The 26,012-nt window shown below is 45.6% G+C and overlaps 1 protein-coding gene across 1 annotated transcript in view; it reads right to left on the reverse strand.

Annotated features, from left to right (window-relative positions):
* Positions 1 to 9,237: 9,237 nt before the first annotated feature.
* LOC131272633 (hemicentin-2) overlaps positions 9,238 to 26,012 on the reverse strand; it is a 64,157-nt gene continuing 47,382 nt past the window's right edge. Inside the window, exons 10-15 of the mRNA XM_058274451.1 lie at positions 24,759 to 25,058; positions 23,974 to 24,176; positions 22,976 to 23,153; positions 20,512 to 20,722; positions 17,112 to 17,275; positions 9,238 to 10,650 (exon numbers count right to left, since the gene is read on the reverse strand). Of these exons, the coding sequence (XP_058130434.1) occupies positions 10,589 to 10,650; positions 17,112 to 17,275; positions 20,512 to 20,722; positions 22,976 to 23,153; positions 23,974 to 24,176; positions 24,759 to 25,058 (1,118 nt within the window). The 3' untranslated portion in view covers positions 9,238 to 10,588. The remainder of the gene's footprint in view (positions 10,651 to 17,111; positions 17,276 to 20,511; positions 20,723 to 22,975; positions 23,154 to 23,973; positions 24,177 to 24,758; positions 25,059 to 26,012) is intronic.

A 26,012-nucleotide genomic window follows, 5' to 3' on the forward strand; every position in this document is an offset into this window, starting at 1 on the left:
CACCCCTGGATCGTATGCGTACTTTGGTACCGTTGAGAAATATGGTGTGCGTTCGGTTCGTCTGTAGGTTCGTACATTCGTTGGTATCGCCTTTTCCACTCTCTTGTTTTCTCTTTTTCTGTTGAGGTTGTTTCGGAGTATGAATTATCCTTTCACCTTGAACACGTCTAACCGATTGACGTCCTTGGTGAGTCCGTTGACCAGTCGGCCACTAATGGGTTCACTTATGCGTTTGCTCCGGGATGAAGGAACGAACCCGCTTCCGTTCCGGGAGCGTGCGTTTCCGGATGCTTCATGCCGATGTCCTTGACCTAAATCGCCTCTAATTACGGGGCGGCCATTTGCATATCCGATCGCAATAAAAAATGGGCCACGGGAAGCCAAACCCCTGGCCCTGGAGGTCAATGTTGGACCTTGGTTGAGGTGTAATTTTATTTTTCCACACTACTCTGGAACACGCCATTACCAACTGATGTGGTCGAAGCGGAACGGATTTTCCCTTTCTCTTTAACCCCTTTCGAGGGGGGTGACTACTTTCTCACAACAACTTTCACCATTCTTATCGGCTTTCCAAGTCATCGACCGGTGAATGCCGGATCGTTATCCTTGCTTTCCCGTTTGCTGGGATGAACAAAACAAAGCCCAAAGAGATGTCCTTACTAATTGGATTGATGTTTCCGATTCCCATGATTTCCGCAATACTACCAGAACCTCCACTGTGCTGGTTTGTTGTTTGATGCAGTGAACTATGTTTGCATGGGTTGGGTATACCGCTGAGAACTGGTACCAAGTTAAAGGGTAGAAATTTCGGATCAAAATCAGGGACCAGAAAGTACAGATTAATGCCATGGAAACAATTAAAATTGCCACAGTTTGTCTTCCATCATCATATGACGATGTAATTCCGGTTTGAAGTGTGGCAGTATATCAATGGGATTTTTTAATGAGGTTAGATTTTTAAGCAACCGGCAAATAAATGTACGAACCTACAACAACGAATACGAAGCATTGCTTTTGTAGCAACTTATCTTTTTCCGAAGCTAATTGTCTGTGTCCCCTCGATTCTGTTTAAGGCAGAACCGTTCAAGGAATTCCATTTTTAGCTCATTCCGTTTTGTCTCTTCTTTCATACTTTTAAACCAACGTAAAACCGCTCGCCCTAGCATCGAGTGTACCGACAATGTGATGAACTAAACAAGGGGAAAACTTTTCTGGAATGATCAGTCCACTTTCCACCCCTTGAAACACTCCATACCCGCGCAATATGCGCCAGTTTGTATCCAGTTCTAAAACTCTCTCCTCCCTATATTGTGCCGTGAAATAAATTTTCCATTACTCCAAGCGTTCGTTACTAGAGTTTAATAATGAATACCGGTGCTGCTAGTACTTCCGGAAGCGCACTTCCGCCTCGCCGAAGCCGAGCGTTTCTGTTGTTCCTGCTACTGTTGCTGTTGCTGTTGCTGTTGCTGATGCTGGTTGTAATACATGGTGCTAGTGTTTTCTGCTGCTGCTAAGTGTTGTTAATTGATGGCGCATCCTTTTCACAAACGCGGCAAGGTTGCCAACAGTTTCCTATGGCTGATGGGTATGATGGCTGAACGGTGGATCGGTAGCGGTTTGCTCGGTGGATCCCGGGTGGACGGATGGGTGGAACATGGAGCCGTAGCAATAAGTTAGAAAATATTTAAATTATAAAGTTATACCATTATGAGATGTAGTAGGAAAATGTGCAAGCATTCGCATGGCTTAGAATAATTGATAAGGACAAGCAATACAGAGACGGGACGAGAAAACGGGAGAGAATGGCGAAGAGGGAGAAAGAAACGGGCGGTTAAAAGTTGTACTACGTTACTGTTTGCGCTACTGCCGGGGATCACCGGCCAACGACGGAACGATAATGGGGCTTAGGGACAGAGAGTATCAACTATTTTGTTTACTATCGTCGTTTAGGAATCCAATAAACAAACCTTGTAGCTGTGTTGTAAATAAATAGAAGATTGGAACCATAATGTACCGAAATCGTTGTGTTTATTAAGCCATCGTGATGGGTTTGCCCGGGGTTTTCCAGCAGGCAGAACGCAACGTATTCTCCCTCCCACCCCCGCACCACTGTCCCTCTCTTTCCTCCAAGGCCAATCATCAGCTGGTAGACAATGGGGTATCAAATTTCATTCGTCGGTTTTCCTTTGGATATCCTGGTGATCCCATGCGGGAAGCTCCCGGGTAGCGGCCTTACGTTCGGTCGATAAACTCTCCGAAGGTCTGGCGACGAGCTCGAGTCGAATGGGACGTCGAGTCTGATAGCTCCCAAAACGAGAGGACCCTCGAACAGCCGAAAAGATTGAACCGATTACGGTTGGCAAGCGGACTGAAGCTGAAGCGTCGCTTTGCGGGGAGCCGAGCCCATTCGAGACCGCCATTGCTTGTGGCTTAGTGTGCAAGGTTTCCGCAGGCAACCGAAAACGGAGCCGGCACGGAAATAATAGGCAACAGCCATCGCACTACGGGATGCTTGCGGACATGCCAACGCCAACCGACAGTAAAATGCAAAGAGCCAGCGCATTACAAAGTTAATCTGTAATTCGTTGGAAAATGCACGACAACAACGACAACGATTGCGACGGCAACGATGACGACGTCGGTGGCGGTGTGGTTGGGAGGCGATTAGTGTTGGATGATGACGTTACCAGTGTTACAGTGGGCCAGGATCTTCGTTACCAGTATCCTTCTCGTTCCTTTGGCACCGTAAGGTGCAATCGGGAGACTCATTTTGAGACGATAAAATGAATGCCTCTGGAGGGCGCACGCGTTTTAGGAATCAAGAACCGCAACACCCGAGTGTTTACTTGAGTCAATGCTCATTTGTGCAATGTGATGGTGCACGACTGCTCTTTTACTGCAACCGAAGTGGGAAGGGCAACAAAAGTACGGTTTAATTAGATGCTGATAGATTATAATCATGTATAAAGGCTTTGTTTCTTAGAAAATATAAAGCATGGAAATTACGACAAGGCGCTCTTTAGACATAGCTATGAAATTTTGGAGGATTTTTTACTTTCAAAACTGTACAATTAGCTAAGTGAACACGTTTCAGGTGCTGTGCAAAAACATACATTTGGAAACCAATTTAAATTAAAGAATGTGAATATTTCAAAAATCAACATGCTGCTCAAGATCATGAATTTTTCTCAGGAGGAGGATTTTTCTTACAAAAAACAAACCAAAATGTCTTATTTTCGCTAACTAGTTTCGTGAAGCTATGAAATAATAAGATTTTTTTAATAAATGAAAGTTATGGGTCATCAATAGAATAGAAAATATGTATGTTATAATGTATCACAAGCAAACACTTTCATTTGCTTCAATCCGTAGTCGTTGTTTACCTCTATGAGTTTCATGTAGCAATCTTTACTTGGATAAAATATATAAAAGCAATTGAAAATATATACAGGTACGGATCTGAATGCAAAATCAAATAGGAACAACAAATATGCAAAAGTAATAGGACTTGTAGGTATTGGTTTAAAATAGGAATCATGTTCTGTATTGTTTCTACCTCGGTGAGATCAACAAAATTCACCTTCTATGAGAAGATAATACAAAAACTTTGAAAACAAATTTTTCAAAAACTATATCCTCACTGTTTGAAATATTTCTTATGGCTGAATTTACAGTTCAACAGTTAGTAGAGAGTGAGAGAGTTACTTCATATCAATTATAATTTAGATTTTAGTTACCTTATTTCCATGGGTCAACCTCATTATAAAATTCTTTGTTCAACAATAAGAAAACACTTTTCGATGCTAAAAACTGGAAGAAAATTGTTTTCTTCTCGTTTGGTAGCGTGAGGATGCATCCATACTCATTAGCGCGACATCATCACCCCTATTGCAATTTCATAGATATTTGTGGGCAACCATTCGGAACCAATTCTACCTTCCTAATTCATATTTCGTCCTTCGGAGGCCTGAAAGCTGAAATAAATTCCTTCACCGTTCCTAGTGCAGCAGTGTTTTCAAATTAATCGACTGAAACAAATGAAAAGCAACGAAAAAACTCCTAACTGCATCTGAACGATGCAGAATGAAGGCCAAACAACGGCGTGACCGTGGAGCAGGAACTGGCAGAGGAGAAGGGCGGAGGATAAAAACGATTTTGTGAATTACAAAACTTCAGCCAACTTTATAGCACAGTTTCGTTGTTTATGTGCACTATCTGTTCATTTTGATAATGGCTTTCTAGCTTTCACCCCTCGACGCTGGGTAGCCTTTTGGATTATGAGGCCAGCAATGGTGGCACATTGAGCATAAACTTCTGGTATGGTGCATTCCTTTTTTCAATTTGTTCGTGGAAGTTATTTCATAAAACCTTGTACTCGAACGAAATTGTGATAGAAGTTGTTCGAAAATATGCGGCACTTTTATGGTAATTGTAGTTAAAAAAAAAACCATAGCAAATAAAATGAACAGCTTTTTTTAACTGACAACGTTTTACCAAACTTTTGCATAAACTATAACTTTATAAATTTGTGTGATTCTCTCCTATTGAACCAAACATATCAAATTTCCACACATTTTCTCAACTACAGGCAACCAGGTTCAGTTTCTGTTCACCCCAAGTTGGTTAAACTTTGGCTGTGAAATCGTACGGTTTCGTTGCATCTTTTATCAAAGTTTGCCAACCCATTCTGCGAAAACGATGAACACCCTCTAACGGAACCGTGAATGTGAGCAAGTGCTTTTAAAAATCATCATCATAATAACAGCCTTAATCTTGACCGGTAATGCGGAGGGAAACATAATTTTTCTCTCGACCGAACATGAGTGTTTTCGTTCCATACGTTCGAATGGTCCGTTTGGTGGGTGTGTGGATGTTTGTGTGTGTGTTTCAGATTGGTCGAGGAGCAACTCTAAACAAGAACGCCTGGTAGTATTCGGCTTGAGTTCATTTGTACAGATCAGTAAGGAATATTTGCGGATGGTGGTATGTTTTTAGTTTGATCATATAAATGATCACTTTTTTGGCATAAAGTTTGGTAGGTTTTTTCTTTTTATAATAGAAATTCATCAATTGGAGAAAGTTCAGTTTTCATGTGTGTTAGTTTCATGGGGAAAATATTTCCCACCAATAAATGAAATGCTACTTTTCTCTCCAATACTGTTCACACACTTTTCGTCATTCTCCTTATTGAAGCGCGCTCTTATGGCGGGAGCAAAAGTGAAAAATAGTTGTTTCGTTGTTTTTGCTTAAAATGGAGCACATTTTCCTTCAGCTTAGAGACGTGGCCATGTTTCGTTCCCCGGTCGGCAATCGATCGATCGCACGGTGCGCTGTACGTTTGCCCGTACCTTTCGCTTGTTGGTGTGTATATCTGTGTGTATGTGTGCATATAAGTTTCCGCTCAGTGGACCATCGTTTAGCAGTTTTCGCACAAGGCACCATCCCCGTCGTCGTACCGGGCGAGTTCCTGGGCGAGTAAACAATGCTGCCGGCTGAGTGACGGCACACTTGAGATGCTGTTTCCGGGTTTTCCCGTTCCGTCCGGTAAGCGCACACCAGCGCACCAAGAAGCGGCCCAAGTGCTCGGCACTTTCGGTACCACGTCCGACCGAGCGGACCACAAGGACAAATGTTCTGCAAGCTGTGAGAAAGTTCGTTCCCTGCTTCCCCAACACGACGTTACGGTTTCCATTGCCTGGCGCGGCTCCTGCCTCGAACGTTTTCACTTCAAAAGTTTAAGTTTGGAAGCAATACTCAAAGACTTTCCACCGGCGCCAACGTCGAGTTGTTCTTCGAGTTGATCGTACTGTCGGCAACGAGGCTGGAGAAGAAAACACCTCCACGCAACCCACCTTGGGTTCGTGTTGTGGGAGTGTTTTTCTCTCAATCCATCACCAAAAAGCGGAAAGGAAAACCGAAACAAAACATAACAAAACATACCGCGGGGGAAGAAAATAAAGAGAGAAAAATCGCGCTGCCAACCGGGTGCAAAAAAGTTCTCAACTAGCAAACAGGATAACAGTTTCGTTCTACGAAAAACACAAACACGCTTGCACAGCAAACAGATGCAAGTACCTCGAAGCGGCAGGATTAAGTTGCATGCGTTGGTTGCAAGTGGGAAGCAAACAGTGCTCTCATTCGAGAGGAAAATATTGTTCCACGTGTAGTTTCTGTTTGGTGGATAATTTTCACCGTTTTCCTGCAAGCCATTAGGCTTGCCTTGGTTAGTATGCAAAAGTTTTCCTATGACCGTATTAGGATTCGATTAGTTTGGAGAATGTCAACCGGTTTGAACGGACCTGGGGTCGGCAACCTTAAAGTTGTAGGGGTTAGATTGTTAGAAACAATCTGTTATCTCACCCTTAATTACTCACCCTTAATTACACACTAGACTTGTTGATAGTCGGTCCTTGCGTGTAGCGGAGGGTTCGGTCTCGTTAAATTTAATATAATCTTTTTTTAACAATGAGTTAATTTTCTTCTTTTCGATGAAGGTCATACTTTAGTAAATCCTGTAAAGAAGCATGCATTTTGAACATCACGCCCTTTTCAATGACAACATATTGAAACAGAGTACATTTTATGCTTAAAATCCCATCCATGATATTTACCCAGACCAGCAAAATCAACGGAAGTTTAGTAATATGTCCTATGTTCCCATAACATCGTTGTTATGTTTCTGCAGTTAAGCTTCAAATGAACAATCAAATGTTTTTAGCGAGTTGCCATAATTTTTATACATTTTTCTCAGTTTTTTTTTCACAATTTTCATAGCCGAACGGCTTGTAAATTCCAGGACAAACATTCAGCTCACTGGAAAGAATCACTGAAACAAATGGGGTCGTTGAATTTGAATGAATTAATTTCGTATTCTTCGAAATTTAATACATCAGATTAATTATGGGATGAAAGAGCGCTTGACAAAGGATTTTAATAAATCGAGAATTGCCTTATCTGCTTTATCAAAGATGATCTGATTGCATATTTGCTGCTTCATTCACGCACTGGGCAAAGATTCCTTGGTACGGAGTATATTTTCCCATAACCTGAATCAGTTCATTTCAATAATCCCAAACATTTTGTATTGCAAATGATCCCATTATTACTAAGCGGAAGTGCAGTCATGTTTGACGGAAAAAATATTTGAATATACATACTCCACTTGGTACCAGGATGTGTCGAGCCATTCTTTCATAGCGTTCATTACCTAGCCATCTTGTCACGACGGACGACAGTTTCGTTTCATTACCACCCTACTGGGTGGACTGACTTCTGCCGGTGGAGCTATGATTGCAAGCGCCTTTCCAAACAGAAAAGAACGATTAAGGTGTTTTAACAGTGCAAACAGTCGTGTCAGAGTGATTTTTCTTCCGTACCTCTGCATGCTTCCGTTTGCCTTTGGGTGGCAATTTTGGCTTGTTGTGGAGTTGTTCCAGTGGTCTTCAACCCGTTTTGTTGACCATGCCGAATAGTGCTTAAAATGTGCTGTGTCTATTCTCTACCGGTCCAGTTTCGGTACACTGGGGTTTCCCGATATGAACTGAGCAATGGGTGGACAGGATAATCCCGAGACCGAGGACTTTACATAAAGTAGGTAGCAAGTGTACCTTTTAGTGAAAAGTTATACTTCTTTTAATGTACGTGCTAATATTTCCATCCCCGAACGCCAGCGAGAAGGAGGGACGCCATTTTCCGCGTCATTTGTTGGTTCGCTCGCTTTCGCTTCATCCGGCACGATTGCCGTAAAAGTGCAATTACAAAACGTGCGCACCGGTGTCGACTGGACCTTTGGAGTGCCAAAGGTAGCAGGGAGTAGTGGTACGATGTATCAGCAGGAGTCGTTTTCGTTGGCCTTTTTTTACCCTACAAATTTGGGCTCCAGATGAAAAGCATAGTTTTAATGGCGCTTCCCGCTTGGATGTGATATTACATTTCGTAAATTTCCCTTTTCTTTTTTCCTCTCCCGGGCCATACTTTTCCCTGCACTCTAACATTTTTAGTGGAAGAACAAATGGTTCGGCCGGGATGAGATTGTACCCGGGGATAACCGGCGATGCAAGCAAACGCCCGGTCGAGTAATTGTCACATTTTAATTTTGCTAATTTCAGCACAAACGGACAACCGTTTCTTACACGACCCATCGCGGCTGCGGGCCTTCGGTGAAACGGTTCGGACCGACGCGAGTGGAAAGAATAATTTCCACAGCATGATTCAAACAAGGTTTCGCCTCCCCGTCCCTTGCCCGCTCAACCCCGAACGGACCTCTAGTTGTATATAATTTTTTATGCCGTGTTTTGTTTGCTCGGTTCCTTCTACCCTGCACTTAAGTGCAGATTTTCCCAGGAAACGGCATGCTTGGGAGAAGGAGGTTAAGAGGGAAAAAACAACAACCACCAAAACGAGGAGAAAGTGATAAATTTCACTCCTCGGAGTTAGCCGGCACTTCGGCTCGATGTCAGCAAAAACTCCTCCAACCCGCACCACAGGAAACACTTGGTCACCATCCGGCTTGTTTCGGCTTTACAAACGACTGGAGAAAAGTGGGAGAGGGAAAGCAGTGGAGGAAAAACATTACGACGCTCACCTTTACGATGGTTCGTACACCACCGGAGGGATTTTCTCCGGGAAATTGGAAACCCGGCCGGCGCAGGCACAAGTGTCAGCCACGGGTATCCAACCGTAACGGAACTCTTGTTAGCGGGCAAACAATAACGATCAGGACTTTTAACCTTTTACCCACCTCCATGGGCGACCCAGGGTGACCCCAAGGGTCCGTCGTCAGCAAACGACCCTGGAACCCCGGTGCCACCGCACTCCCACCACCCGGGGGTGTTTGCCGTAGCCAGTATATTTATTTGCGTCCCAAATATAAAAACACGATTCGAGATTAGTCTCCTAAACAAGTGTTTTGCATTTTAATACTCTGCTCCCGTGCGTCGGGAAGTGACGAGTAAGGGATGCCGCATCGACCGGAACGCTCGAAATGGCCAAAGTTTTCCTTCCCTCCCCACTCTTCACGGGGCAAAAGATGGACGTTGGGCCGGATGTTTTCCATTCCCGGAGACGTGGTTTGACACGTGGTTTTTGGGTGGTTCTAACACCCTCGCCCAACGTATGTGGTATTGAAACTATGCTTTTCTGCCATTGAAATAAATACTTACCATGCTAAGAACTAAGTACCCTCGATCAAGACAAAGCAAACGCTACACGACCGTACGTTCATGAAACGAAGTTACTTTTCTGTTTTGGTTTTCCTTTATTCGTTTGATTGTTAGTTCGTTTTGTTCCATCGAGAAGTCGAGTGTCGTTTTGTAATGGATTTTGTTTTTCACTTTGTTTTTTTCCTGGTTGGTTTTTGTCTCTGATCCTCTCCTGCTCGGCTTTACACCCTTCTGTTTTGTTGCATTTTGCTAAACGTTTTAGTTTGGTAGATTATTGTACTGACAGATGCGTACGTGTCAGTGGGCTGCTTGTTTGTTCTTTTTTGCACATTTCGACTCCACAAAAGTTTATTTTTCTAGAAAAACTATCTTTCCACCGTCGCTCACGTGCGAGAAGGTGTGAGCTCCTAGCGACGTTGCACGCAGCGTGAAATTATCCGTGTCAGCGGTTTGGTTTTGTTTTAAAATTAAAATTTTGCAACCCTTCGATGCATGCATTAAACACTTGGGGAGCGATAGTTGATTTTCTCAAAATGAGCTTGTACACAAATCCTGTCGCCTTGTTACATTCAAATTCGACGGCATCGTGAGCGCTTTTCGTACACCTATAAATTCCTATTCTGGCCGGGCGGATGGCTAGTCCGCCCGTTCTTTCATGCTTGCTATGCTTGCTTACGTTTGTATCCACTTCTTCTTTGTTTGTTTGATTTTTTGTTTTCATGTTGTTTTTAAATGGTAATTAGATTATTTTATTCACTAGCTCTAAACTTTGAACTTTTTACAATTACCTTAAACACAATAACGGACAAACACTCTTGGACGAGTGTTTATTAATGTGTATGTATGTGTTTTAATTCCAGGTCATCTTGATGAGATTACGTTAGTACGTTAGATAAAATAAAACATTCTCTTTCGTTTCCTAACCCATTTTGCCTCTGGCTAATAAACTCTGCTTGTAGTGTACAATGGAATCGTGATCGTTCGCACAATCACTTGAAATTGCACCAAACCCGGGGCGGGTGGTTTCCCATCCCAACCCGGATAACGCTAAAAACATTACCGCTCGTCTCAACCCAACTCTCCCAACAGTCGCAACGCGCTTTCTGACTTGATAATTAATTTGGTATGCTTTAACTACTTTTGATTTGTATGTTTTACGGCCTATCTGCCCTCGGAGCCCACCAACTCCACACCGGTCCAGTATCCGGTTGGGGGCAACGGATTGAGTATCCCTTTTTAAAAAGTACGCCCGCACTGCCCTATGGCATCGCTTAAGATTTATTTTCACTATTCGACTATGTACCAGTATGTATATGCGCTGGAATTATGCCGGGCTCGGGCGCTAGCATGATGCCGGTGGCCGCCGCCGGTTCGTTCCTTGGTGTCCCGCCGTCTACCATCGCCGTCTGCGGGACCGAAAGTCGCTGTTAAGCCGCTGATAGGGTGGTGAACTCGATGTCTCCGCCGCGGGGCAGTATCAGGTCGGGATCTGCAATATAAACTGAAATTATAACGCAACGATGCAACGAAAGAAATCACAAAACAAACCGAAAGGGAAACAATAAACGAACGGAGCACACAAGCCAACGGAAGGGTGAAAGTGAAAGATGGAAAGAAAGAGGAAATTATATTTAGGTCGCTCAAGTGAGAGACAATCGGGGATAATGGAAACAACCGATAGTTTCACATTCCGTGGGATTTGTACCATGAAACGACTTGCTTTCTAAGGATTGATTTAGGTGAGCGTAACTTTTATTAATTTACCGTTTTCCCTTTTCAATTCAATGAAACTTAAAACGCATTTATTAATTCTTTTTCAAGCACATTTAATAATTAATCAACCTGAGAAAGCCGTTTATTAAACAGATTGCCCACCAATGCAATCTCTGCCTGTTTCACTCCATTGTTTGGACAAACACAAATTACCGTCATTCTCTTGGATGAAACCAAAAACGAAAAATTCTTCAACACTTAAAGATGCTTCGGTTGGTGTGAAGGTTCCGATTGTTGTCGAGTGACGAGCATAAACGAGTCTACTGTAGTACAAAACCCCAACCGAATGACGAGGGAGCGGCTACAACAAAGCTCTCCAGTACCGGCATCAAGATGATGATGGAGCAAGTTCTAGCCATTTGCTCGAGGAAAAGCACTCCGTTTCCGTTCCTGATGGACAACCGCGGTAGAGCACTGCAGCTGTGTCGAGCTTTCCTGGGGGGAGGGTGGCTACAAGGTCGGAGGGATGCTAAGCGTGAAAGGAAAGTGTATGTTTGTGTGTGTATGTGTGCTAGCAAATGGATTCTGGCACTTCCAGCCGACGTTCTTCGCACTCAAAACGAACGAAAACCGGGCCCCATCGGTTCCGGCTTGGCTTCAAATCATCTAACAAACACATTACATATTTGCATATGCAGCCCCAGGGACTGCCCCTCTCTTTCACTCCCTTTCTTGCTCCCCCTTCCACTCTCTCTCTCGCTATGTCCCTTCCTCAATTGGTGGGCATTTTCATTCCTTCCTTCATCGACAGCCGGACGCCGGTTCGAACCTGATTACGGCTTTCTGGTGCTGTTTGTGGTTATTCTATCGTCTGTTTTTTTGTTCTCCTCTTTTGCACAAACGTTGTTGTTGTTCGGCGAAGGGTCTACGGCTACCGGTGTGGCGCACTGGTTCATTTTCGGCCATATTAAAACAGCAACCCAAGGGCATCAGATTTCTCCGGCTCGTTTGTTTTGTCCGGTTGGGTTGGGAGGGGGGAAAAAATGAAATGTTTGGATTCGGTAGTGTATGTTATAGCTGGCTAGAATTTGTTTACCATGTGTAGGTGTTGAAATGAAAATTGAACATAATATTGAGTTATAGATCGAAAGAAATGTAGCACGAGAAGTTTGTATAACGAAGAGGAAAACTAAGGAGTAGAATGTTTTATAAAACGGTTTTATTCTAATTTTTGTATTTTATGAAACAACTAAAAAATACATGCTGCGTACTTTTATCCACTCTAGCGGCAACCCAAAGCATTGCCAAGGGAATTCCACTTCCAACTTCGGCCCAGGCCACGACTGTGCTCCGTATCGTGACCGTCTGTCCCGCATCGATACGATCCCACGCCACGCCGGAGCGGCAAAGTGTGGGAATTTGTTTAGGATTCCGTTGTTTGATTGGGTTTCTGCTCGCCGTCTGGCCGGAACACTGGACGTAGCACCGAACACATTGACACAGCATCAAGAGCCGGTCGGTCCTGATTGCGAATGCGCGACTTTACCGCAACACCGAGCGTCTTTCGGGCCGGGCGTGAAAGATTTTGGAAGCTCATCAATTTTTCTATTTCCATACACCGTCGTGCCGATCACGACGTCCACCATCACCACAAACAACACCGTGCCCAATCGTGGCGAGTGGTACGGTGGGCGTTCAACGAACAGGGTTTCCCACATGGGACCGAAGCCGGCGAAGCTTTGCGGAGTGCGCACAGATAAACAAACCGGCGGGTGTTTGTGCTTTGCCAGCAATCTACGTGCATAAGATTATTTGATGTGATTTCTCCGAGTGTTTACGAACCAGACAAGATTATGTGTCGTCTAGCTCGCCCGCAGGGAACATCGGTGGAATTCGGGTGCCGGTCGACGAACGGGTAAGCCGGTCCAGTTGCCGGCATGACGGAGCAATCATTTGATGCGGATGGAACGTACTTTCTGATGTCCTTTTGATTAATGTTGCCTCCGGTCGGAAGCGTTGAGCCCGGCCCGTCAGTTTTGTGTCCGGGAGCGCCGAGTGGGGGATAATAACGGTCGGCTGGAGGTGGGCTTTGAAAATTAATCATGTCAAATATTTTACTACAGCTGCACTTCAAAGTATAGGAGCGTTGTGCAATGATCATAAATCCAAACTATTCCGTACACAGAACAGCGATAAAGCACTGGGCGCCTCCATCCAGCCGGTAGTAATCAAACATCATAAATGACCATGCGTCTCCATTGGTAGAACAAACAGTCAGTTTTATCAATTAAAATGATCCTTGAGGTTTATATTGGAAATTGATTGAAAACCGAATAATTTTATATATTATTTAAGTTTTAATTTAATTTCCATGTCATTTGATATTTGCAACGTGAAGCCTCGCATCCACAGGATTTCAAAGAATGAAACTCCCCCAACTCTTAGGCTGGTTTTATTGCGTCAACCTATATTAAATACAAGCTTGACGCTCCAGTGACACTCGGTTAAAATGGGATGTAGGAAAGACTTGGGTATGTGTTTTACTCTTTATGCTTAAGTTATGCTTTCAAACTTTCTGCCAAAACTTTATTTGAAACACTTCTAAGAAATATCGGTCGAAATCGATTTGCTTCTGTATGACTTGAATTCGGTAAAAAACGGTATACTATGTGCATTTTAGGTCTACTAATCAGCTTAAGTGGTAGATAATATTTTATGCGGAATATTAAGATGTGCGCATCAAAACAAGCTACTCAGCTAAAACATCATTTCAAAATCACATGCTTAGCCTAATGCTTTTTCAATATGAAATACCTTGCAGACAGTCGAGGAAAGGTCACATTCCATGGAATATCAAGCCATAAGAATTTAGACAGATGACAGAAACGAATCTCTTTCCAACTATTAAAGAAATCTTAATTGAGATTATTTGCATTAAACGAATGAAGTACGTAAGATGGAAGTTGTCTGAAAGCCATCTATTACATAGTGCTTCAGATACTTGCGTGCGTATTAATGCTTCGTAACGAGTTGATAGAAATTGAAGGTTCTTCAAACCGTCACATCTATGCATGGAATGTCCATTGCATCTAGCCAAATGTTTATTTATTTTCGTCACATAATCCAACTGTTCTGTCGATACCAGCAAACGTTGAATATTATTAAAATTCTTTTCCCGACGTTCGGTTAAACGCGCCGAAACATTTATTCCCACTCACGCGTCACTGTGCCGGCGAAAGCTGACATAAAGTATTCCCGTGATTGCAAATCACACCCGGCACGACCCGGTCCGGCCCACGCCCCTCGCCATCTAGTGCCAACACCAACATTCCCAATATCGATCGTGTCTATCGCTCTCTGGGCTGCCGTCGCATAATTTTGCCACCGCCACCCACCGGTGAGAAGGGGCGGAAAAAAGCTCGTCTCTGGCGCTGGGCGGTTTCAGGTGAACGGTGAAGGTCGACGAGGCGGCGGCAGGTGTCGACCGACCACACTAATGGCACCGGCCGGGCATAGTTTGGCCACGCCGGGGATTGGCATGGGAGGGAAAAAGAACACCTGACAGGTTGTTGGCTCGAACCGTCCGTCCGTCCGTCCATCCGGACCCGGCGAACGCCGACGCGCGCTGGGCACGAGAATCTCATTTATTTATTGATTTGGATTATCATCATCACGTAATCGAATTTGCGTACTTTTGTGGTCCAAGCGTCGCCGGGCGCGCATGATGGACGGAGAGGTGTTCGGTTTTGTTTGTGGGTGCACGTGTGGGAGTTGAGGTGTTTTTTTTCTTGTTTTGTTCCTCGCATTGTTCACCTCCCGGGCGGTCGAGAAGGAAAAGTGAGTCGACGCGAACGCGTTGAAAGACCGAACGGATGGATGCTGCCCTCGGATGGCGGAGGGGCACGAGTAATGCAGGTGAAATTAAGTAAAATGAGATGGCAAATCTGAATTCCATTTGCTCCGACTAGGGTTTCCTATGTCTTGCGACCGGCCAGTAACGTCGGTTGGCATGGAAGGAAACATTTTTATCCCATCCGCAAAACCGTTGAGAACGGTCCGTTATCTTTCCTTCTCGTGGAAAAAGGGCTGTCGGAACGAAACAAAAGGAAGACGAAGTGGATCGCTGAACGGGAGGCAGAGGACGTGGGAATCTGCCACTGGGAAACTCACACCAAACCCAACATTAGCACAACCGACCACGGCATTGGGCGGGTGGGCACCAAGAGCCGGGATCGAGGGGGAAAAATTTGGGTTCCAAATGGAAAATGAACACCGACAGGCGGCGTCCGGAGTCGAAGAAAATTAAAGAGTTGATGCCTGACGGGTTGCTTCCGGGCGGAAAAAGGTTCCCATCTGACGGCCGTCGGAAGGTAACGAGCCATCATTTCAAGAAGTTTTACCCCGCGCTCGACCCCCCTCCCCCCTCCCTGGGATACCCGGATCTTTCGGGCGAAAGATTCTCACATTTGTAGGATCACCAAACCTACGAGTAGGAGCATTCGAATTTGATTTGATGCTAATGCGGTCCGGAGGAAAATGTCGGGGCTGTATTCGGGGTGTGGGAAGCGAGAGGCAACCGAGTGGGAGTGTTGGTGGAAGCCAAGGGCAGTTGAGATGATACCATCACGGGTTGTTTATCGCCTCATTCATCTTGTTGATATATGATACAATCGTCATTGATTGAATCGAAGGAAAAGCGGCACATTAATAGGATCGAGCATCAACCGCACACACACACATACACACATACACGCCTTCACCCATCGGGTGGGAATAGAATGAGTGCGGGAATCCCTTCAGGCAGTCGAAAGCCGGTGGGGGAGGAGGCAGAAATTTCCCTACAAGTGAAAACTCACATTCATCATCGGGGCTTTCGAGGGCAGAAATGTCTACGGATCGGGAAATGTTCTGACAATGCTAACCAAACGGCACCCAAACGAGTGTTGGAAAAACCGTCCGTGCCCACCATCATGCCCCAAGCTGGAAGGAACGTATCGTATCGTGTTGTTAAGAAGATAGGAAAAATGCTGAGCCGAGGAGAAAAAAAAAGAAAACCCCGAAAAATAAAATCGCTGCTTTCTGGGAGCGATTAAGAATCCAACGAAAAGCCCGACGAACCGTGGAACGGGGGATCCGAGGTCGGCCGGGGGGCCGGGAAGAATACACCGGTGCTCCAAGATGATGTAGGCAGCGGGATTATGTTTCCAGGAAAATTGGGTACTTTCGAGCATCTGCATAACGAACGCCACACGTCCGGCCGCTCAATCCGGGCGCCTCCCGCTATGGGTGGAAAACCCATTTGCTACAGCACACGCTGCGACCCCTTAATGGCCACCCCTCCGGTAACAGCGGCGAAGGCGACCGGCTTTCGGTAATCAACGTGGGATTGAGTTCCTTTTAAATAATGGATCGGTTCGCTTATGATTTGTCGGATCGAACGGGTCGCTGCGTAAGCCGGGTGGGGTTAACCCCCCGTTCGATACATTATTTATGTAGCAAACATTGAATGGCCCAATTCAACGTTACACTGTCAATGCTTATTTGACTGGGTTGGGCGTTATTTTGTGACTAATGCCCTATTCGAAGACGATATTATTGCACGCGTCGTGACGCAAGTCTGTAGAGGACAATGAAAACAGCTCGGTTCGGTTGGTTTTTATTGCTTAAATAAAAACTGACCGGGATGTGACACCAAAATTAAATGTTAGTAAAAAGAGGTTTCTCCTTTGGCACGAAAATATTTGCTATGAAACAGGAGTATTTTATTATTTCTCCAACAAAACGAGCCAAGAAGTATCATTATCAGAGCATCAAAGTCTTTTTTTCGCTTACAGGAGTATCTCAAACCAATTTCCTGATCGTTCCAAAACAAATGAGTTATTATTATTTAGTTTATAAAATGCACTGTCAGTGAAGAAGAAACAGAAAAACGATAGGTTAAGGGGATGTTTTTGTTTTTTTTCAACCGCTTAAGAGAACATTTTCCCACTGCATCGAGACAATATGAAACGTATAAACAAATGAAAATCCATAGTGAAAAAAACAAACAAAATCCGTGTAGAAAAAAAACCGTGCTCAATGTTTTTTGCAAGTCGTTTCAATGGCATCCTGCGAACATCGATACACTTTCCCGCTGGAAGAACACTCCGAATCGTTTTGCATCAAGCACGATCTGGGAGCATCGTCAGCGAAATAAATCTTCTCCCGAGGGGACACCACCCGGCGCTCACTACTTACCGTTAAGACTAGGTTGTGAATACTGTACAAATCCTTCCGATACGTAACGACTACTCCTAATGGTGGACGAGGCACGGCTGCAGCGTACATCCAGCTGGCGCTGATACTCATCATCGAATACATCGTCCTCGGCGTACATCGATGGCACATCGGTTCTGGCAGGTCTGGAAGGAGAAGAGGAGTGTTAGAAGAGGCGGTGGGGCAAATGGTACGAGAAAAACGGCAGGCGAGAAAGTTGCCAGCAATCGTCAACACCGATGCCCGATACTGGCTCTCGTTTGTTTCGTAGCGAACGGTTCCATTTACGCTTTCATGTCGAGGCATCCTTATAGACAACACCTACTGGAGTGTCATTCTTCTGCCATGCCGAGCCGGTTACGATGAAGCGCTCGCATTTTCCCTGGGGCGCAGGCTGGCGTTTGCTTATCACTTTTATGCCCACTGCGACTAATTGCAGAATCGCTTGTAATTATTCCCGCATCCGTGTCGGAGTCGAACGGAGGGTCCTTTTGCGTGGCTGCATGAGAAGGTTGGCTGTTATTAACAGATCCATCAAAAGTCACACGCCCAAAGGATCGCTCCGAAACGGTGCAATAATTATTCCCCAAACCGGTGGGAGGAGGGTGGGGTTGAAGCGTCACCGGATCGAATCGATACGGCTCAGCGTCAGCAATTCATTTTCTTCCGCAACCAGCGCAAGAGAACGAGCGAGACGGAGACTTTCTTCGGGAGCTGGTCGGTGTTTCCCATTCCCAGGCATCGAAGCGGCTCAAAGGGCGAGTCTCTGGAGCTTTCCCGTTGACTTGCTCCAATTGAACCATTGAACCATAAAGTCACAGAAATTACGTTATCAATTTAAACAATCTAAGTCATTTGTCCCCGGAACGGTGCCGCTCACTGCAGCAAAAGCTCTGCAGAGAGGCAAAAACCATCGAGCAAGACGATGCCCACGCCATCCCCGAGGAAATCGAAGCACGGGCCGGACGAGCGAGGAAGGCACCGTGGGCCATCGGGAGGGATTCCGTTTTGCCGAAAGCACTTTTCTTCTCCGGCCCCTTCGAACGAGGGCCTTCGTTTTGCGCCCGGCGTGAAAACTCTGCAGGCATTCGGTTTTCGGCCGGCCCTTCGTCAGACAGCCTAATGGCGCCCGGGAAATGCGTCCGCTCGACGTCTTCTTCGGCGCCGGTAGGGAAGGAAGCTGACCAGGCAGCGAGGGGATTTATTCGCCGAAACGCGCAAACCCAACGAACGAGCTGCCAGGGACCGGAGAAAACTGCTCGTTTCGACCGTCGGCCCCCGTCCGCCGCCGACCCGATCGTTCGCGCCGTAGCATCATTAACCCTCGGGATTAGTGAAGACGGAAAAATGACGCATATCATTATTTCTGCCACCCGCCACGAGTTCGTGCCACTGACCGGGTGGATCTGTTTCCGATTTCGAATCATTCAAATGAAACGAACGAATAAAAAAAGCGGTCCAGAAACCGGAGCCGGAAAGCAAAAGGGCAAAAAGGACCAACACCATCACCAGGGACGTCAGGTCACCTTTTGCACGGGACGAGGGACGAAGGCGAAGGAAAACGATTGGAATTTGCGTCCGACCGGAGCAGAGCCTCCGTTTCACCATCCGGTTTTGCAACGATACGATGGAAATGATTGTTTTGGAGCTTGTTATCGCCGCACACAATCGAATGTACCGATTCGGTCCGTTCGACGGTGGCATAAATGATTGACCAACAAAATGGTGGGGAAAATTTAAAATCATTCAACCGGCCGTAACAATTTGCCGGCACGATAAATTGCGTTTGGTTCCGATGTAAAATATGGTGAACGGGCATTCTGGACCTTATGGTGTAGTTATGAAAATTACCGAAAATCAATTATTTGTTTTGTAGCGTAGTAATGGTTGTTCCCTTAGCTTACTGCTTTCGCTCCTCGTTATTTAAACAGCTCTTAATGTCCTCGACATGCGTTTTGGAAAGTTTCAATAAAAACACTTTTAGTCAGAGGCGGTTTAAGCATTTTAGAGGGCCCACGCGGCTATAATTTGAAGCTCCTAATACAAACATATTATATATACCAAACATTTTTTCATTTAAAAGTCATAAAATTTCAATCAAGATCAAACCAAAAATAGTATTGAAATTTAGATTCAACTAAAATTTACTTCTATTTTTTGCATTAAATTGTTTTTTATTTGGCTAATTTCATGCGATATCATGCGACAATAAGAATTTAATGTTTTACTCTTAAATAAAGTAGATTTTCAGTCGTTTTCCAACTGAAAAAGTGTTCTTTGTAAAATGCTAAAAAAGGATAATAGATTTTTCATTATCTCTATGTTTTTAAATGTGCAGTACAGTACTTTGGCTTATCCAGATATGTCCATTATACTCAAACCATTCTGCGAAAATTCCTCTTTTACATGAATTCTTTGAGCCGATGACTCAAATATACGTTGATGAATCAATCTTTTCATTTTAACCCCAACAAAAACAGGAGAATGGTGACGTTTGAATACATTTTCTTCATCAAAACTCAGTTCTGATAATTCAGATGTATCGTTCTTACCTTTTCATATTCTATTTTCATTCGAAAAGTTCCTATTGAAAATTCTAGGAACTGTTTAGTGTGTTTTATGTACGCAAATTTCTCAGACCTTTCCATGGTAAAAAATGTCAACGTTTCCTATTCGGTGACAAGCAGCCATTTTGTTGGAGAAAATTTTGCTTTCGAACAGAAGAATTCGTTTTTAATTGGTCCATTGTCTAGATAGCATCCCAAATTAAGCTTGTTAAATTAAACCTACTCGAAATGTCACATAAAACGAAACCATCGACGAACGGATTAAATGTCATACCGCAGGACGCTTCAACACACTCGTACACATCGAGCATCCGTACAGTCCCCAAAATCCGGCAATGGCCATCAGTATGCAGTGCCCAAACGGCACGACTAGAATAGAATGATTAACTTGATTATGGCTTTGAGGTTTACTATGTGCTGCTGCGCTCGAGGTCGAACCGTCCGCTGGGCATCAGCATGCCATCACGGGCCGCACTTGTCAAAGCCATACGGAGCGATTCAGTGCATCCCAGCGGGAGGGTCCTCCTTCATCGTGAGCTGAGTGCCATTTTGCCATCATCCGGCCGAAAAACCGGGCTCAATGCACATCCGGACAAGCTCTCCAGGCAAGCGCAACCCGGGTATGGCCACTCCACGCCGAATTGCCCCACGCTCGTGGTAACGTTTGTTGGAAACACATATGACAACCTTGCCGCGCCGACGCTACGGGACACTTGGCCGTGTCGGATGTGCAACTAACAAAAATGTTTCATAGAAAACAGGTTTCTTTTTCGCCAACCACCAACAACCAGAAATGGTTACCGGGCTTCGCTTACCGCATTCGCTTCCGGACTTCCTGCGGCTCGGGTGGCTTCGGTCGTTTCAGCCGGCATATCGCCACGAAGCCGGCGACGATAATTGAGGTTATGATGACACCTACGGCGGCCGCTACTGCGGCAAACATGACCATCTGCGACTGCTGCTTCTGCTTGTCCTGGTGGGACGTTTCCGCCGGCGTCGGGTCCTCCGAGATGATGGTTTCGTCCACTGCGCAGAATGAAGGGGAAGAGATGGAAAGAAGTCGACAAACATTGCCTTTTAGTTTTACTGCATCCATGAATAGACGGTTATTTGGATCTATTAAAATAATGTATGTATAATGTTCAATCATTATGTTCCTATCTGCAGTCATTGGAGTTATGAGTTTTGGGCAATTTTCTTTATGAGAAAAAGTTTCCACTTAGTCGATCGTCTTTATTACTCTGCTCTCGTTTTTGCTTCGTCGCTTTCGAAAATAAAACCAACTCAATCCCAATCGAACAACAATTTGTATCATGATTCGTTCACATTTTGACAAAAAATAAACTCCGGATCCCATCCATCTGCCGCGTTACGGAAGGATTATGCCTTCTCGCTTAATCTATCCATTACTCAATCACTTCATAAACCCTGCTCGAATGTGCTCGGGATATAAAAGCTGCTCCTTATCGCAACATACATAGAATCAACCTGTTCTATCACCACAAACCATACACATGGAAGAAAGCGGCAAGAACGGGTTTTGCCTTAAATCCCCTCCCCTATCCCCGAACGGGGCCATTCCCACCGGTCACGGGCCAGCAGCATGGCCGGGTCGGCCTGTCATGAGTTTCGCTCACAAATGAAAACATAAGATTGATGGTTATTTTATACCGTGAGCGATCGATTGGGGCCGAAGAAATGCCCTTGCACACTTTCGGCGTGCTTCCTTGTTTCGGCGCTCTTCGTTATGCGTCAACCGTCTTTCCCTCAGCCCGTAAAACCTTTTTCCATCCACCCACCCACCCAACAGCCGCCGCCGGAGAGGATTGGCCTGAAATTGATTCCTTCAGTCAAGCACGCGAACAATCGACGGATGCTATCGGTGACGGCCCGGCCCACGGGGGTGGGTGTGCGGTGGGTGGGGTTAGGTGCGTATGCAAAACCTGGGTTTGCATTCTCCAACCGATGCCGGGCCAAGGCCGGAGAAAATTTCCCCGGAAAACCTTTCAAAACCGGGCTCCACACGGTTCGCGTTGCGATGAATGTGTACATGTTTCCATTCAACCTTCGCAATCATTCAAACAAAAAAAAAAAGAAAAGTTAAAAAGGAAAACGAAGGCGTGAGGGTCAGATAGAGGAAAATAGGAGAAACCACCTAAGCCCAACTAAAGCAGTGAAAGCAAAACATGATCAACATTTTTCTTCCATCAGATGCTTTCCGTTTCCGATGCCGACGAGCTCGAATGACGGAGGAGGGGGGAAGAGAGATGGGTTGGAAGGGAGGATTGGTGAAAATAGAGTAGAAAAATCATTCACACTCAGTTCAGCGGTTAGCAGCCGCCGGGCCGGGAAAACCCACCGAACGAACCGGAACCCGGAAACGGATGAGAATGATGCTGGAAAAGTCACACACAAGGGTGGAAAAAAGCCTGGGAAAACTACCGCGCGAACGTCGAAAAGCGCAAACCAAAAGAAGAAAAAATAGAAGAGGACATTCACGGAACGGCCGATCCATCCCGGTCCCGGGAAAACTCCCGTTGCTAGTTCCCATGTGTGAATAAACGGCCTCACGGATGCACAATGGCATGTGTGGCAAGAATGAAATTAAATCCTTCCCCCTCCTCGCACGGTCACTCTTTCGCGTGCCTTTTTTTCCTGATAGCGTAGCCCGGATGTGACAGAAACATTGCATTAGCTCGGCGAGACGACCGCTCCGTGATCCCTGTGATTCGTGCCATTTGAATACACACAAATCGGAGATCATATGTTTCAGCATGATTACGTTTCACTTTTTTAGTAGCTTCAGGGCTCGGGAGTTTGCAACTCGGGTGGATTTGACGATGCTTTTGTTTGCTAATATACCTTCCGGTTTTTAAAGTTTGGTAATGGCATTAAATTTGTTAAGGACTATGAAGTATTTTGAAGGGATGGTGTCATTAATGCAACATTTTAATTGGAAGTTTTAAACAGATGTCTTTCTATTTATCTTAAAGAACATATTACTATTAGGATCTCTAAATCACACCATTTCTATTATTAAAATCTCATGTAAACGACAAAGTTAACTGTTTTCCAACGTGCTATCGATGCTCGTCTCGTGCAAAACTGGGCGAGCTTTGTAACTGGAATTTGTGTCGTCTCGAGGAAACGGAAGCCTACGGCAAACGGTACGCCGGATGCATTAGCGAGCACGAATCTAATTGAAGTAGTTTCCGGAAAAACCCATCCGGATCGTGTCCGTTGCGGAGCCGGTGAGCCGACCGCTAGCGCTGAACTTACCGTACGGTGGTACGAGCGCCGAACCGACGCGCACCTTATCGATAACGAACGGTGGATCACTCTTGCCCTTTGCGTTGACGGCGTACACCAGCAGCTGATAGTCACGTCCCGGTTCTAAGCTGTGCAATTTAAACTGTGGTATCTGCTCCTGGATTCGGAATAATGGCGCTAATGTGGCCTGCGGACGAAAATAATAAACGAGAGTGCAGGATTAAGTTTTAATTGCTGGCATTTTCCGACATGCTTGTTGTTGCGTGCGCCGCTGGGTGGCGGGCAGGGGTGTAAGTGATACGGACGTTGGCTCCACGCCGGTAACATGGTAATGGTACGGTTCGGTTCGGATCGGCACACTCATGAATCATGCACCATACACCGGTTGCCCTGCGGTTCACATTGGGAAGGATTTCTAGTTACGCCTCGAAGGGAACGATGGAGCACTCGGATGGAGCGTTCTCGAACCGACCGAGACAACATCATCCACGAAATTATGTTTACGGTATCTTAGAAATTATAAGAGCATGGATATAAAATACTTCAATTAAAAATTTTCATTTCGCTTCGAATATGAAAACTGTCTGGATTGAAGTTTCCAGTTGATTTTTTGAAGGAATGTTTCAGAATGTTTCTCAGCGTTGAAAAAGTATTTTTTGAAATTACGAGATACAGTTGATATCTTTCTAGCCATTTTTCCTATCACTGCTTCCGTTGACGTCATAAGGGAGTGGCGAGTGCGCCCTAAATCTGTGCATGAATAACCTACAACAAGTCGCAACTTCATTTCCAACGGCATTCCAACTTTTCGGTTCGATTTCCCGCAGTTCAGAGTGCACATTCTTTCGCCGATGGTGCCTATGGTTCGCTGCGAAATCACCTCCAGGCACCGGAAACGAACCAGCACACAGAAACACACACATATGCGCGTACAATCGCACAAACAGAGAAACAGCACGTTGCCAACGTCCGGGTCGGGATGGATGCGAACAAACAAATGCCATTACCTGATCGTTCATGGTGGAAATTTCATTATCGATCTCCGTCGGTGGGCCCCGGGTGAAGTCCAGATTGTAGGCCAGCGGGGCCGAGCCACCGACGACCTCGAGCAGAAACGACTGCATTAGGCCACCGTCGCTGCCCGCCTGGCACACCACCTCCGGCACGGTGTCGTTGTGCAGCTCGCAGTTCCGAGGCGTATCCGGAATCTCTGCGTGTTCCGATTGGGGGCGGGAAACGTCGTCGTTGTCGTCGTTGTCGTCGTCGACATCATCAGCGGCGGGCGGAAATGAGTCCACAGATGGCCGCCGGGCAGATAGGGCAGCGATGGGAGCGCGAATGGAAGAACGTGAACATCAGCATTTTTAATTAAACGCCGTGAAAGGGGACCATATTTGGGCCGGGTAGTAACCGGGCAACGGCCAACCTTGAGCGCTGGCAGCACTTGAACGACGAACTTCTTTCCGGAACCTAGGAACAAGCCGTCCGAGCTCCAACTTCCAACCAGTAATGAGGAGGGATATTCGCCTTTTTTGTTGAGTTTTGCGCCCTCCCCCAAACAACGCACACGATGGCGTTATTTGATTTGGCACTTCTCATTTATGGAACCACTGCGGTTCGTCTTTTTTTTTTTATATCAGCGATAGCCTGCGCGCCAAACCCATCCATTCCAGGTGGAACACGGAACTGCAGTGTCCGTCGGCGGTCCTATTGGTTCCTCGGTTCCGGGAGTCGGTAGCCGTTCAGTGCTGCGCATCGAGAGGCGATTGAAAAACACACTGGAAAAACGTACTTGCGGGTAAAATATGTATCAGACAGGGCACCGTCTGGCGGCCGACATTGTTGATCGCCCAGCAGGCCAGTGTCACCAGCTCCGAGTCCGACTGGGGCAGGTGGGTCATGGTGCTAACGAGGCCGTGGGAGCTGATGCGCGAGTTCAGCACCGGTGACACATTTCGCGTGTTGTTGTACGTCCAGCTGAAGCGTACGCCGTCCGGTGGATCCGCTTCCACCTCGCACTTGACGTGCAGCGAGTGCATGTTCAGCGATCCCACCGACGTTTGCTCGGTGCCCGGTTTGCAGCGGGGTGCAACTGGAATAAAGAAAAAAAAAACGAAAACGCAAAAGAACATTGATTACTTGTGTCGCACAATGAAGCACTGTGATGGAAAATTGGAACAATTACATACATTTTACTACAATCTTTCACAAAACGTTGCCGATAGTAATGACAGTTGCGTGCATGGCTTCCTTAGGTTTCATGAACTTTAAAGAATCGCTAGAATTGTATCTTCCTTGCCTTCACAACTGTCTGCTGAGCAGATAAGACACAATCGGTGGCCGTTTTTCTGTCATTCTTTTCTTTTTCGTCGATATATAGAGAGGAAAATGCATACACTTCATTCAAACTCTCGAATGCCTGGTCGCTTCACTACCATATGCATCCTTTCAAAACCGTGCGTCACCCAAATGAATAGGGCCTGGCTTTGCCGAAAGGAATCTCCGGAGCAGAAAAGTGAAATGCCTTTTCCGTACGCCAGAATACCGGGAACCCGACGACCAAGGATCAGCATTAAGTCGTTCCCTGGGCGGCCATATTGCAAAAATGGACGACTTTTGAGCCGGTCGTTGGTATGCTTGTTGCGTAGTGTACTCCGTGTGCAAGGAGGCGCCTGAGCCTTGTACACACATTGTATTCAGGTCCTTTTACGAAAAACTATCCTTTCTTGCCGCCTTCGGTGGCCTGGATATACTCGGAGTAGTTACGGGGTGCATGAGATGCTGGCACGGTTGGTTATGAGATTGCTGAAGAGTTGTGAAACGAGCATTTTTCTTTTTCTCTTTCTAAACGTTAGCTTTTCTCATGTGCTGCCCGGTGCGTGTGTAGAACGGAATGTTGTACAAAATAAGGCAAGATGTCGTTTCGAACGACCAAGCAGCGTTGACAGAAAGCTTGTTTGCAGCTAAGTCACTAAGTTCTTGCTTGCTAACATCATTAGTTCTAGAAAATGTTTAAAAAACAGCAATAATTTGAATGGATCTTAGG

Source organism: Anopheles coustani, chromosome 3 (genome assembly GCF_943734705.1).
Source record: "Anopheles coustani chromosome 3, idAnoCousDA_361_x.2, whole genome shotgun sequence".
Taxonomy (NCBI): Eukaryota; Metazoa; Arthropoda; class Insecta; order Diptera; family Culicidae; genus Anopheles; species Anopheles coustani.